This window comes from Solanum verrucosum, unplaced genomic scaffold, assembly GCF_900185275.1.
Source record: "Solanum verrucosum unplaced genomic scaffold, falcon-dt-bn FXZP01000268.1, whole genome shotgun sequence".
Classification (NCBI taxonomy): Eukaryota; Viridiplantae; Streptophyta; class Magnoliopsida; order Solanales; family Solanaceae; genus Solanum; species Solanum verrucosum.
This window is the reverse complement of record NW_026019957.1, coordinates 337,609-351,980: the sequence shown is the minus strand read 5'-3', so window position 1 is coordinate 351,980 and position 14,372 is coordinate 337,609. Positions and strand designations below refer to the sequence as shown.

The 14,372-nt window shown below is 33.9% G+C and overlaps 3 protein-coding genes across 3 annotated transcripts in view; 2 read left to right on the top strand and 1 right to left on the bottom strand.

Moving 5' to 3' along the window:
* The window catches only part of LOC125814566 (probable aquaporin NIP5-1), a 125,551-nt gene that overhangs the window by 96,996 nt on the left and 14,183 nt on the right, over window positions 1-14,372 (top strand). The gene's annotated exons all lie outside the window — the stretch shown is intronic.
* LOC125814724 (protein DETOXIFICATION 18-like) lies at window positions 5,825-8,115 on the bottom strand. The gene is made up of 6 exons (XM_049494190.1): window positions 7,340-8,115; window positions 7,073-7,159; window positions 6,934-6,990; window positions 6,279-6,517; window positions 6,062-6,180; window positions 5,825-5,959 (listed from the first exon to the last, which is right to left on the bottom strand). The coding sequence occupies exons 1-6, from the start codon at window positions 8,113-8,115 to the stop codon at window positions 5,825-5,827; spliced, it is 1,413 nt and encodes a 470-aa protein (XP_049350147.1).
* LOC125814723 (uncharacterized) lies at window positions 11,754-14,314 on the top strand. Its single transcript, XM_049494189.1, has 5 exons — window positions 11,754-11,769; window positions 12,874-12,959; window positions 13,046-13,248; window positions 13,444-13,627; window positions 13,829-14,314. The coding sequence occupies exons 1-5, from the start codon at window positions 11,754-11,756 to the stop codon at window positions 14,312-14,314; spliced, it is 975 nt and encodes a 324-aa protein (XP_049350146.1).

Sequence of the window (14,372 nt, the reverse complement as noted above, 5' to 3'; positions counted from 1 at the left end):
AAATGAGGCAGAACTGCCTGATGAATATGGTAGTTGACTAGAAGAATTATCTCTTTCAGTAACAAATGGGGTCCCTCTTGCATTAAATTTTTTTCTTCCCAAACCTCTTTTAGTCCCAACTTGCACCCTTTTTTAGGAGGTCTAGGCACTGATGTTGTGTCACCACAAATAGAGCTTGGTTGACTTGATTGTGTAGTTGCAAATATGGTTGCATATGTGGTTCTAGAAGTAGAGTGTGATGGACCTCCCATTCTAGACTATATAGCATAAATAAGGATATATGAATAACTTGTAGAACAAACATTAAATGCAAATGAATTTCTAAATCTAATCTTGCTCTTGTTTAAGTAGTTCTTGGCACAGCAGTGGCGTCACCACAAACAAAACTTTGTTGACTTGATTGTGTTCTAACTTATTGAACATAAATAAAGAGATATGAATAAATTGTAAAATAAAAATTAAATGCAAATGAATATGTAAATCAAATCTTAATCCTATTTGAGAATAACTTTGTTGACTTGACTTTCTCTTACTATCAGGTTGAGAAGTTCTCCCACTCCTATACTATGTCACCACAAAATAAAATATATGACTATAATATGTATAAACTTTAAGCAATTTACAAATGTGAATATGAATTATTACTTACTTTTGCACACACAACTTTGTTATGACCAGTTTTCTTGCATATGAAACATGTCATCTTTACTCTCTTTTTTGAAAGGTTACCATATTTTTTTGTCTCATCCTTACTCTTTCTTCTCTTCTTGCCAGGTCTGCCTGCATTTTTCTTAGTTTTGGAGGCTCTATTGATGGATTTGTAGTTTCAGGCCATATTTTCATACTAGGAATAGGTTGGATGAAATGGTTGTAAGCCTTGAGAAATGTTATTTTCTTATACCAGTTCTCTACATGTTGATTAGGATCTTGATTCAAGTAATTATAAGCGCAAATAGCATGAGGGCAAGGAATACCTCTCAACATCCACAACCTACGGCCACAATGCTTTTTGTCCAAGTGAACAACAAATGAATATCCTCCCTCATTCACCCCATTCCATTGAACTTTACAATTATGGTCATTTTATACACGTCAGATACATGTGGAGAGCTTATTAACACGTACCACACAATCTATTAAAAGTGACAAAAAAAATACTTAAACATTTCGAATGTTATCTAGTAGAGGTGCTCAAAAGGTACTAGGTATAGTTGAGGTGTCTAAATGAATTATGCAGACAACTTTAAGGGGTCGCAAATGACTTAATCCTTTACAATATAAAAATCAACATCATGCATATATAACTCAAACATAACAACATTTCAATTTCTAATAATATAATTATGCATATGTGTATGTAGGAGTATCCCCCATAACATGGAGCACAAACGCATTCTTCCAATCTGTTGTTTGTTTCACAATCTCCGCCTTCTCTAAGTCTACCAATAACTTTCCTTCAACAATCATATAAGATATGAAAAAGACAGTCATATATGTATCTTGTAATTTTATTTTGTATAAATAAATTTATTCAAGTTTTAAGTCTCTTTTTCTCCTTTTTATGACCTAAGTTGAGTTTACGAGCAATTGGGGCTTATTTAGTAAAACTTGGTTGAGTTTAGGGTCATAAGAGACCTCTAGTACTAAATTGAGTTCAAAACCTTCCTACCGGCTAAGTTTTTCGAATTAGTTCATGCAAGGGTAAACTTCAAACGGCCATAAAGCTCATTATATAAAAAATTGTTTGACTCATGACTAATCAAACTAAAGTTCTATAAATCTTCTTTCCAACTCCACCAAGTTTGCATCTTTTGGAGTTTGGAGTAAGAGGTTATGACCATTTTACTAGAGACTATGACAATCGAGTTTTCAGTCGTATAACTACGAACCTAATTTATGGGTCGTAGATTGAAGTACGACCCACACTGTGAACTCGTAGAATAAACTTCTAAAAGTCTTTTTTTTCTAATTCTTTCAAACCTAGTTACGGGTCATAAAAGCATATATGGGCTGTAATTTGGGCCCATAAAATGAAGTCTTAAAACATGTTTTAGGCCTAATTTACATGGATCTGATTACGGGTCATAAACCCAATTACGGGCAGTAATTTGGGCGTATGATCTTCAAAAACTCAAAATTTTAGTCGGACTTCCACGGATGGGATCTACGACCCGTAGATCAAACCACAGACCGTAGATGGCCTCGTGGAAGGTTTTTGATAAATTTTTAATTAGGGTTTATTTTGTCCTTTCCCATTATTCCTTAAGTCTAAGCCACGGCATTACGCATATCCTAAAAGATATCTCAAGACTCAGTTCCTACACTCTTAACTCCTCAAACTTAGAAACTATCGTAAGGAAGGCAAAAGCTAGGGTTTCAAGTCTTTCAAGTAAGTTCTTCATTCAAATCTCAATCACTCATGTATGTAAGGTTTCAATGAGAGTATTATTTCACTCTCATGCCTAAGGTATTTTTATTCTCAAGAATTTCACAAGATTGATAGAAGTAAAGATAAGATTATTATGAAATTATGATCTTTCTTTACCATAACAAAGTTTTCCAAGGCTAATAGCTACGAACCTCATTTACGGGTCATAAATTGAAGTAGGACCCACATTGTGAACTTGTAGAATAAACTTTTGAATGTCATTTTTTGTCTGATTCTTACTAATCCAGTTACAAGTCATAAAAGCATCTGTGAGCCATAATTTGGACTCGTAAAATGAAGTTTTGAAACACGTTTTTGGACCTAATTTACATGGATATGATTCCGGGTTGTAAACTCAATTACGAGCCGTAATTTGGGCGTATGAACTTCAGAAACTCAAAATTTCAGTCTAACTTCCACGCATGGGATCTACGGCCCGTAGATCAAACAACATACCATAGATGGCCTCATAGAAAGTTCTTGATAGTTTTTTAATTGGGGTTTCTTTTGTCTTTTCCCATTATTCCTAAGTCTAAGCTACGACATTACACATATCCTAAAAGGGATTTTCACGCTCAAGACTCAGTTCCTACACTCTTAATTCCTCAAACTCAGAAACTACCATAAGGAAGGCAAAAGCTTGGGTTTCAAGTCTTTCAAGTAAGTTCTTCATTTAAATCTCAATCTCTCATGTATGCAAGGTTTCAATTAGAGTATTCCTTAACTCTCATGCTTAAAATATTTATCTATAAGAATTTAACAAGATTGATAGAAGTAAAGATATAATTTTTATGAAATTGTGATCTTTCTTTACCACAACTGAGTTTTCAGAGTCTAATAACTACGAACCTCATTTATGGGTCATAAATTGAAGTACGACTAACACTCTGAACTCGTAGAATAAACTTTTGAAAGTAATTTTTTTTTCTGATTCTTACGAACCCAATTATGGGCCGTAAAAGCATCTATGGGCCGTAATTTGGACTCGTAAAATGAAGTCTTGAAACATGTTTTTGGGCCTGATTTCTATTGATCTTATTACAAATCATAGACCCAATTACAAGCCGTAATTTGGGCACGTATAACGAACTTCATATACTCAAAATTTCAGTCTGGCTTTCACGGATGGTATCTAGGACCCATAGATCAAACCGCAAACTGTACATAGCCTTATAGAAGGTTTCCGACAGTTTTTAACTGGGTTTCTTTTGTCTTTTCCACTATTCTTAAGTCTTAGCCACGACATTACGTACATCCATGAAGGGATTTTCATGCCTAACACTCAGTTCCTACACTTTGAACTCCCTGAAACTCAGAAGGTACCGTAAGTAAGGCAGAAGCTAGAGTTTCAAGTCTTTCAAGCAAGTTCTTCGTGCATATCTCAATCTATCTAGTATGTAAGGCTTCAATGAGAGTATTCCTTCACTCTGAATATTTTCAACAGACCACCTCAACTTAAACTTCTTGAACTCATATGTTTCTATATGTCTTCAGTGAGGAGTTGAGTGCAGCAGTGAAGAAGTTCCCATTGTTGGAGGAACTACACCTTTACTACATCTCAATCATCAAAAAAGCCATTGAAACTATAGGTCGTTCTTGTTGTTCTTTAAAGTCGTTTAAGTTGATCATCTTAAATGACTTTAAATAATGTCAAGAATTGTTTATTGTTTAAATGGCTTATTTGGGTATTGGGATGTAGCAAATGTACAATCCCTCCAACATTGGGAACTTCTTCAGTGTTGCACTCAACTTCTCGTTGAAGACATTATAAGAGCATATAAGTTCAAGACATTTGAGCTAAGGTGATCACCAGACCAAAATGAATTGGTATCGGACCGGACCAGGATGGTTTGATCGAGTTGGCCGAAATTGGGATGAACCGGACCGGAATTATCGAGATGGAAACTTGGTTTCGTCCCATCCCACTATATACCTGTATAGAATCGGAACGGACCGAAATGGGATAAACGGGACGGCACATATAACTATTTCAAAAAATAATATATTTTTTTGAGTTATTATGAATTATGAAAATATGAATTTTTTTTTTGAAGTTTTTCAATTTATGTTATAAGTTCTCAAGATTTGAATCTTTTGAAGTTTATAAGTTATATGTTATAAGTTATAACTTTAACTTGTAATTTAAATAACTTAAGTTTGTAATTTGTTAAATTTATAAATTTTAAAGTTTTTAGGTTTATATTATTTGAAGTTGATGAATTAAGTTTGTAATTTTAAAAAATTAAATAAAAATGAAATGCTAATAAAAGTATAAAACAATTACAAAAATGAAAAAAACCAATCCAATTTCCCGGATCGGACCGGAACCGGAATGAACCGGTACCGGCAGACCTATACCAAATAATGATATCGTCCCGTTCCGAGTACCGATTCAATGTATTCCATTCTGTCCCGAATTCTACTGGACCGGAACAGTAACCGGAACGGTACCGATACAACTCGGTCCAGTGCCTAGCCTTAATAGAGATATTGAAAAAGGCAAATAAAGTGTGTACAACATGTTGGAGGATGCACAGTCGCCATCAAGTTGTACAAACACTTTATCTACATTCTTTAGTATCCCTATCATCCCAACTTTATGTAGTATCATTGAATATAAAGCATAGAGTAATAAATCATTTGTTTGGAGACTTACAGACTTTCTCTTTTCAGAAGCGGATCATCTGCGGCAACCATGACTCAATTACCGATCTAGGAATGGAGAATGGATGCCCTAGTTCACAGCCTAAATATCCTCAACTAGGTATATATGCAGAGAAACTCTCTAACCCTAGTCGTTCACTGAGAGATCTAGAGTGTGTCTTCCAACACCTATAATGGTGTTTATATAAACAATATTAGGGCGTAGGGTTAAATTAACTAATGGGCCAGCTCACATACCTAGCTCCTGTATGTGTGCATTAGGCCCAAAAGATACTCTTATTAACACATACAATGCACTGCTCTGTTATATAGTAATGCTAAATGAGTCATTTTATGAAGTTAATAGTAACATTAATGTCTCTCAATTATTGAAAAAAAATTGCAAAGACAAATAAAAAGTTAATTTTTTCTATGATTTCCAACTATACAAACTTAGTAATGAATGATCAAACATAGTCTATAGTTATAAATGAGTACTTATTATTATCTCCAAAAACAAACACATACTAGAACAGGTAATATGCTTTTAAGGAAATTCAAGATTTTGATGTCATCAGGCAAAATGAGATAGTACTAATTAGTGTTGTGATCCAAATGATACCACCAAATAAGTGGTTAAACAATATCAAAGCTAATACATGTATTATTTTCTCTCATATACACGACGTACCAAATAAGTGATTAAACAATATCAAAGCTATACAAAAACTACCCAAGTGGCTAAAGAACAGATTAAGCTGAAAGTTCACTTTCTCTATTGCTATTTGTTGAGCCCTCTAATTTTTTCCATGATCTAGTCAATAATACCAGTAGCGATAAGCCAAAAGTTTGGCAAGCTAGACCACATATCAAGCCAATCCATAAAACCTGCATCATATTTTTTTCAAAAACAAAAACTTTCATCAAGTTTAAATCTTGAATCTGTCTACACGATGACACAAATAAAGCATATGATCGCATTTGAATTACCTGAGCATGTAGGCTGAGCTTGAAAACAACGAGGACTGCTATTGGGATGCCGATGAAATAGAATGCTGCCAAGTCGATGCACATAGCATAACGCTCCCACCCACATCCTCTAACCACCCCTGATCAATCGAATGACAAAGTTATTAAGCTTATTTTGAATGTCAAAACTAATAGTACATATATATATCTCCGGATATTACAGAAATAAAAATCTGACCTGATAAATTTCCTTGAGTGAATTCGAGTACAAAGGATATTAAAAGAAGAGGTACCATGGAGGTAAATTTGTTAACTATCTCCGCGCTATCACTAAAGAGGCCAGCCCAGGCAATATGATGATTCAATAGAGCCAAACAAAGTACATATACTAAAAGAATAGTTTGCTTGAAAGCAACAGCCACAACATGTTTAGCTCCCTCAGGATTTCCAGCTCTCAACTCCTTTGCAACTCGGGTGCTGCATATATATAATGTAAGTGATTTATAATGTAACACTCCTTCCGTTTCAATTTGTTTGTCTTAGTTTGACTGACTATACGGAGTTTAAGAAAGTAAATAAGACTTTTGAATCTTGTATCGGTCTTAAGCAAAAGATATGTAAAATGTATCAAAATACTCTGTAATCTTATGGTTTTAAACATGTCATATGTTATGTTTAAATTAAAGACTTAGCAATTTTTTTAAATGGACAAAAAAAAAATATAAAACAGGGGGAGTAACTGTTACTCCTAGTACATTATATATGCATGTTAAGCCTGCTATCTTTTTGGTAACTTGTCATAGAGATATATCTTAAGAATATAACTATGTAAGTATTTATTCCTCCCGGACAATGTATAAAAGTCAAACTCATATTCGTGCATGGTAGATTACCTTACACCTACACTCAGACCGGAAAATAACATGTGGGCAATGGCTTGGGTATTTACACTGAAAAGTCGCAACCAAAAAAATTGTCAGCCTTGATGAATGTGAAGATGTGATTTATGGTCTAAAGCAAAGAAGCTTTTACCTCATTGCAATTATGGAAATCGATGTTTCCGGGTTTGGCATCAAACCAGCCAATAACACAAGAATCTCAAAAGCGCAGTACTCCAAACTGCGTATATACATGTACATCATTACCAACAGCAGCATACCCAACGTAATCCCACAAGTAGAGTCAGGGGAGAGGGTAGAGTGTATGCAAACCTTACTACCATAGAACGAAAAGAAGAGTAGTACACAACATACAGAAGGAAAGAATAGTAATAGATCGAGCACTATGTACGTTACTCACCAGACCATGGCAGCAGAGGGCAAAGCCAATTTCAAGTTAGTAAGGATATGTTGAAAATGAAATGGCTCGAATGAGAAAGCGTAATCCCATTTGATATGTTTGGAGAAAAACATGAATAGACAAAAGATGATGAGTTGAATCCAAATGGAAATAGATGTTGCTAATGACGCTCCTTTAAAACCAAGACCTGTCCAATGAACCAAAGCATAGGCAATAATAGCAATATGTATAACTAAAGATGCCATTGAAAACAAAAGTATAGGGTCTAAAATTGAGTGTGCCCTAAGAAATCTCATGGCATTTTGCAAAAGACCATATCCAAACAATCCAGGTATAAGAAACTTCAAAAACAGTCCTGCTTCTTTAGCAATTTCATGATCCTGATGAAATAATTGAATCAGAATTGTATCTGAATACCACCAGAGAAGAGCAATGGCGGTTGAAAAGAAGAATGATATGCTACATGATGTCTGCAGCAAAGTGTACGTTGTTGTTGGGGATTGTCTACATAATGTTTCGACTGCAGCATTCAATCCAAATATGAAAGAGAAACCAGTGATTACAGCCCAGGAAGTAGCGAGATTCGAGGCAGCTAGTTGAAGATTGCCAGCAAACATGACAGAAACAATATTGATGGAATAGAAACAACTCAATAGAACAATCAATGACGATGAAATCATTGACTGATTCGTTACTTCCTCCATATCTATTATCTTATTAAAACACCTGTTTAACGTACTCAAACACCCCTCCGTTTTTTCGCTGGAGTTAGCCATTGATGAGGCAATACAAAAAGTAAATTACAGCCTTAACAGAAATGTAGACCTAAAGCTAATTTTTGGATATTATATTGGGGGAAGACAGAGTACTCATGAATGATGATGGTTTCCGGCAGATTGGATCGAATGTGGCGGGTCAAAATGTGTTACAGTTAATAAATTGACTCGTCATTTACACAAATGCCCCCTATTTTGGAAGTAAATTGGTCATCAACTTTGTGTTTATTATTCAAAAATTTATCTTAGCTTTCACAAAAGTTTGTTAAAATCCAACCTAAAATGTGAGAGAAAATAATAAAAATAACACTTATGTTTGATGGTAGATTCAAAATGGTCTTTCGAGTTTGTTCTTCAATACTTTAAGAAAAAAATAAAGTGGCCAAAAATACTTTACACTAATAACAAATACAATATTTTTTGTCTCGACAAAAATTTGTATTTTCGTATTATAACGTACCATAAGTTATTTTGTATAAGGCATAGCATGTTATATTGTACGGCATAAGTAAGACAAAAGTTTAGTTTTGGAACTCATATATTATGACGCAAAATGCATAATTTAATTTTTAACCAAACTATTTTGCCTTGCAAAATAGGTCATAGAAATACTACAAACTTTTCTTGCATAACTTAATTCCTTCATAACTCATGTCAAGCGAGACAACAGTTCTTTAAACTTATGTCGAGTGAATTAGGTCCTAGACAAAGATACTTTTGTCCACAAATTTTCATTAAGTAGCTTATTTGAGTGCAACAAGGAGTTGAGTGCAAAAAGTTAAGATCACCCGATACCATTATGTATTTAGTCTAAGACTAATACTATAATTAGTATGAACAACAAATACATGGATAGAGAAATATTAATGGTTAGTTTCACTTTTTTCATGATTATGTTTATTGGCAATGAAAAGTATATGTCTTAGAGCTTTTATGACGACACTAACCCATTAAGCAAGGTGAAGCACTTAATATGTTTTGCATCTCGCTTCTTGGCTAAAGTGCAACTTTGATAACACTTCACCTATTTCTATTCTTCTCTAATAGCAAAAAGCAAAAATAGCCCCTCTGCTATTGAATGAGCATATATGATATATGTGTTTGAAGTCCATCAGAAACATACCTGAAAAGGAAACCATCTGATTTAGTATATATATACTGATTTAATATCAATTAAGCGAAATTATCAGCCTTAATGATACCAATACAGTATATGATACTGATTTAGTAGCATTAAGCGTAATTATCAACTTTAATGATATCAATACAGTATATGATACTAATTTAGTAGTAGTTAAGCGAAATTATCAACCTTAATGATATAATGATATCAATACAGTATATGATACTGATTTAGTAGCAGTTAAGCGAAATTATCAACCTTAATGATACCAATATAGTATATAATACTGATTTAGTATCAATTAAGCGAAATTAGTTAAGGGGGAGGTATATAGTGTAATTATTTAGTGGGGTATGAACAGGGGCGGACCCATGTGGTATCGAGGGGGTTCACCCGAACCCCCTCGGCAAAAATTACACGATATATATAAGGTAAATTTTCTGTATTTTTGTAGATATATATATTTTGAACCCCCTCAATAACAAAGAGAAACTGATGGTGCAGTGGCAAATACCCCTGAAACTAAGTTGTACATCACTGGATCGAATCCTAATGATAGCACTTTATTTTTTTCTTTTTCAGTTTCAGTTTTTTTTAGTTTTTTTTTTTACTTTAAAAAATGTGTTAAAAGTTTGGTTTTAAACCCAAAAGAATTCAAGGTTTCCATTTCTAAAGGCTTATTTACACGTTTATACTTTTATTTTTCGAACCCCCTGAACGAAAATCCTGAATCCGCCACTGGGTATGAATGTAAAGGGTTATATGTTTATAATTATTTTGCTTTTATGGAGTATTTGCTTAGTTTTCCCAAATAATTAGTTATATTGGGCCTGTGAACGGGCCTTCAATTATCTAGTGTGTGTGAGCATATATATATATATATATATATATATATATATATATATATAGAGAGAGAGAGAGAGAGAGAGCAAAAAGGGAGAATTTTCGCAAATAATCACTCTAATAAATTTAATTATACTTCATAGTTATAGTTCGCATATTTGTGGGCTATAACTACAGTTTAAGTTGTCTCGTTTGTATAATTCGGTGGTTTGTGTAATTCGCCGATACGTTTGTATAATTGAGTTATTTTTGTATAAACTCGAAATAATAAATTTATACAAGTACAAACATTAGAACTTTAAACGGTACACAAATTATATTATACAAAAGCTAAACAAATTCTGAATTAGACAAACTCGAAACCCCAGCCCACGTAATTATCATGATTTTCCAATTATCATTGAATGTTGATCGCGAGTGGTAATTAACTTAAACTATAGCTATGATATCTAATTAGTATATGCTGGCTTAACTATATAACTTTGCAGAGAATAATTATGGTTCAACTACAACATCTAGACAACTAGAAAGTACTAAATAAACTGTAAATACATATATTTATTGTCTCCTCTTTACATTGAGAAGCAATTGTTAACTCATTTGTTCAACTGCAACATCAATAAGTAGAGGCATCTATTGAGGTCGATTCACAGAAAAAATATGATAGCTCCATTTGGTTATTCTATTTAGCGATGAAAGAAAATAAATAAAATTTCTTTGATCTGCATATATTTTTTAACTTTCATTTGTGGTTTCTTTAATTTGTAGGGTCCTTTTTCATTCTCTAAATATATTGAAGATCACTCCACGTGCAATTTCTTTGCAAGAGATCACATCATTATTTAAAAATCAATCAATATTATTTATAACAATCGAAAAAATCAACTTAATTGATATGGTCATTTTTAAATTAAAAATCGATCCAAATTGAATCATGACCACCCCTAAACCATGCATCAATCTACATGTTGTTTTCATGAGTCTATTTTTTTTTGGCTAAGCGACATTTTCATGAACAACCAAATATTTACAATATAGTTCTGACAGTTATGGACAAACTGTCTCTCCTACATCTATTCTCTAGCTTCACTAACAACAATACGTTGTTCTCATAAGTTCAAGATTTGAAAAAATATGATAGATTTTATAAGAGAGAAGGGAGTAGGCAGAGGTTAATCTAGAATTTCTAGAATATGAGTGCACTACCAATGAAATGAGAAAAAATGTATCAAGTGGGAGTTGATTACTTTAAACCAAGTCAATCATTAGGTTTTTTCATAGCATAAGTGTCAACCAATAATATTAGCTCGATTCTAATATATATATATATATATATATATATATATATATATGTAATTTTATAGAAAATCCATGAATTCACGTGCACCATAAATTGCATAAAAAATTCATCCCCGGAACACCAAAAAAGTTGCCAAAACCAAACTCGAAATTTTTCATGTGCACCATAAATTGCATAAAAAATTCATCCCCGGAACACCAAAAAAGTTGCCAAAACCAAACTCGAAATTTTTCATGTGCACCATAAATTGCATAAAAAATTCATCCCCGGAACACCAAAAAAGTTGCCAAAACCAAACTCGAAATAAAAAATTTGATATTAGAAATTACCGACGACGGGTTTTTAAAATTTTTTATTTTTATTTTTGAAAAAATGCGGATATCCAAAGGTTGATTGTCTTAATTAATTATGCAATTATAACCCCATTTTTAATTATAAGAAATTAATTTCTAAAAAGCAAATGATATTTTATTATTATGTATAAATAAAATACAAGACATAACTAAGTAAGAAAGGAAAAAACTTTTCCCGCGCTCACATTTTTCTGTTATAACTAACCATAACCGTTTACTCTATTAAACTATATTTTACTTTTTGTTTCCACTGTCACGAGATAGTTCATTTACTCTTTCTGGGTATGCATATTGCTTCCAATTTTATTTTTTTCGAATTGTGAGCAAAATCATTTCAATTGTTATGTACTTTCATTATTCGTTCTTCTTTGTTTCTGGGTGATTGTCTTTTTTTTTGCAGTAAACTGAAGGATCAAGTCTCACTACACTTGAAAAGAGAATGTAAGATCAATTATTTGGTATTTTAGACTTTGTTTTGATCCTGGAGTTCTGACAATCGTTATTTTGATGCAGAAAACTGCATTCTGGAGAATCGTATAACGAAGTAAGATTATATATTTCTTGTTCTTGGCTGTTTTTTATTTATTTTTGTTTTTGTTTAAATTTTCCAGCCTAAGATTGTCATATTGATGATGATCATCATTGAGTACTTTCAATTAACAACTTATGGTCTACTTTCAATTTGATTATTAGCTTAATTATGTATTTCGTAATAATCTAGATTGATTTGATTATTAGCTTAATTATGTGTTTCGTAATAATCAGGATTGATTTGATTATTAGCTTAATTATGTATTTCGTAATAATCAGGATTGGATCTCTAACGACTGTAACCGGTGAACAAGAATTAATTCGTGAGCATGAGTTCATTGCAGTCTCTTCTAATTAGTGCATCCCAAGGGTAGAGTATTTCTCATTTTGTTTATTACTGAAACAGGCAGTGAATCTTTCCTATGTTCTTGGCTGTGTGTTATCCTTTCCCTACTGAGAACTGTTAATTCCACAATAGGTTCTTTAGCTGCTCAATACGATAGCCTCGATTTCGCCAGCAGTTCACTGATTTCCTCTTGGCAAATGTCAAAAACAACAAGTTTCAATTGCAAAATCATCCCAGTATGTGCCAAACTCTATATATATAGTGGCCACAAGCAACTTCAGTCTCGTTAATCTGTTTGGTGAAGGAACACGTGTTTTTGTTTATAGAGCAGATATCCCTCATGGAAAGGTATCTTTTTAAGTACTTGTTGCAATTAACAAAGAAGTTTTCTTACTTGCTTGCTGCTTCTTTATTTTGCATTCTCTATAACTCAGGAAGAACAATTTATGGAAGTGATGCGAATCGCATCCACTTTGAAGCACCCTATTGTTTCACTTGTTAGCTACTCTGTGGGGCATGGAAACCACTTCCTTGTGTATGAGTGCATAAGGAATGTCACACTTGATGATGCCTTGAACCATGTAGTGTGCATGCCTCTTACATGGAGCCTCCGAATCCACATTGCTCGAGCATTGAAGTAAGTACATGATACTTGATTTGTTTGTCCTTGCAACCTTCTATTCATCTGGTTGGACACCTGCAATAGGTTTTTCACCATGGCTCACTACTTTGTAATTATGACTACAAATGTTGTAAGGTGGATGAGGATAAACTTTTGCTTGCGTTTTGTGTTTTGCTGCTGATGTTTCTTTTTTTCTTGTTCCTGATGTAGTTCAAAACCAGAAGGAGAGCAGTCAGTAGTGGAGTGGGCTTCTTCCAAGCTTCATGACAGTGAGTCTTTGTTGGAGATGGCTGATCCAACAATAAGGAGAACAAGTTCCACTGGGGTCCCGTCATCTTCTGAAGGTACTATCTCCCAAGGTACAAAAACAGAGAAAAGGGAGGACAAGAAGGAGGTAAAAGAAGAATCACCGGAAATCCTGGAGGAGGATTGTCAATAAACTGATCAACAGGGAGAAAAAGACAAAGAAGACGGAGAGGACGAGGATGAGGAAAAGAAACAAGAAAAGGGAGAGGAGGAGGAGGAAGAGGAGAAGGAGGAGGAGGAGGAGGAGGAGGAAGAAGAAGGACAGGAAGAACAACAACAATCACTGCAGATTGAAGTTGACAACACTGCTGGTGAGGCAGAGATTGAAGTTGACAACACTGCTGGTAATGTAGAGATTGAAGTTGATGACAATGCTGGTGATGTAGAGATTGAAGTTGACGACACTGCTGGTGATGTAGAGATTGAAGTTGACGACAATGCTGGTGATGTAAAGATTGAAGTTGACGACAATTCTGGTGATGTAGAGATTGAAGTTGATGACAATGCTGGTGATGTAGAGATTGAAGTTGACAACAATGCTGGTGATGTAGAGATTGAAGTTGACGACAATGCTGGTGATGTAGAGGTTGAAGTTGACAACAATGCTGGTGGTGCAGGAAGGGAACAGGAGGGAGAGGTAGAACAACAACAACAACAACAATCACTGCAGATTGAAGTTGCCAACAATGTTGATGATGCAGGAGGGGAAGAGAAGAGGCCAAATTGGCTTTCTAGATATTTTCCCATAATATCCTTTGCTGCTTTCGGGATATAATTAGTTGGAGGAACAATCAATTACTTCACTCAGATGTATCTTGGAAAAGGTATATCTT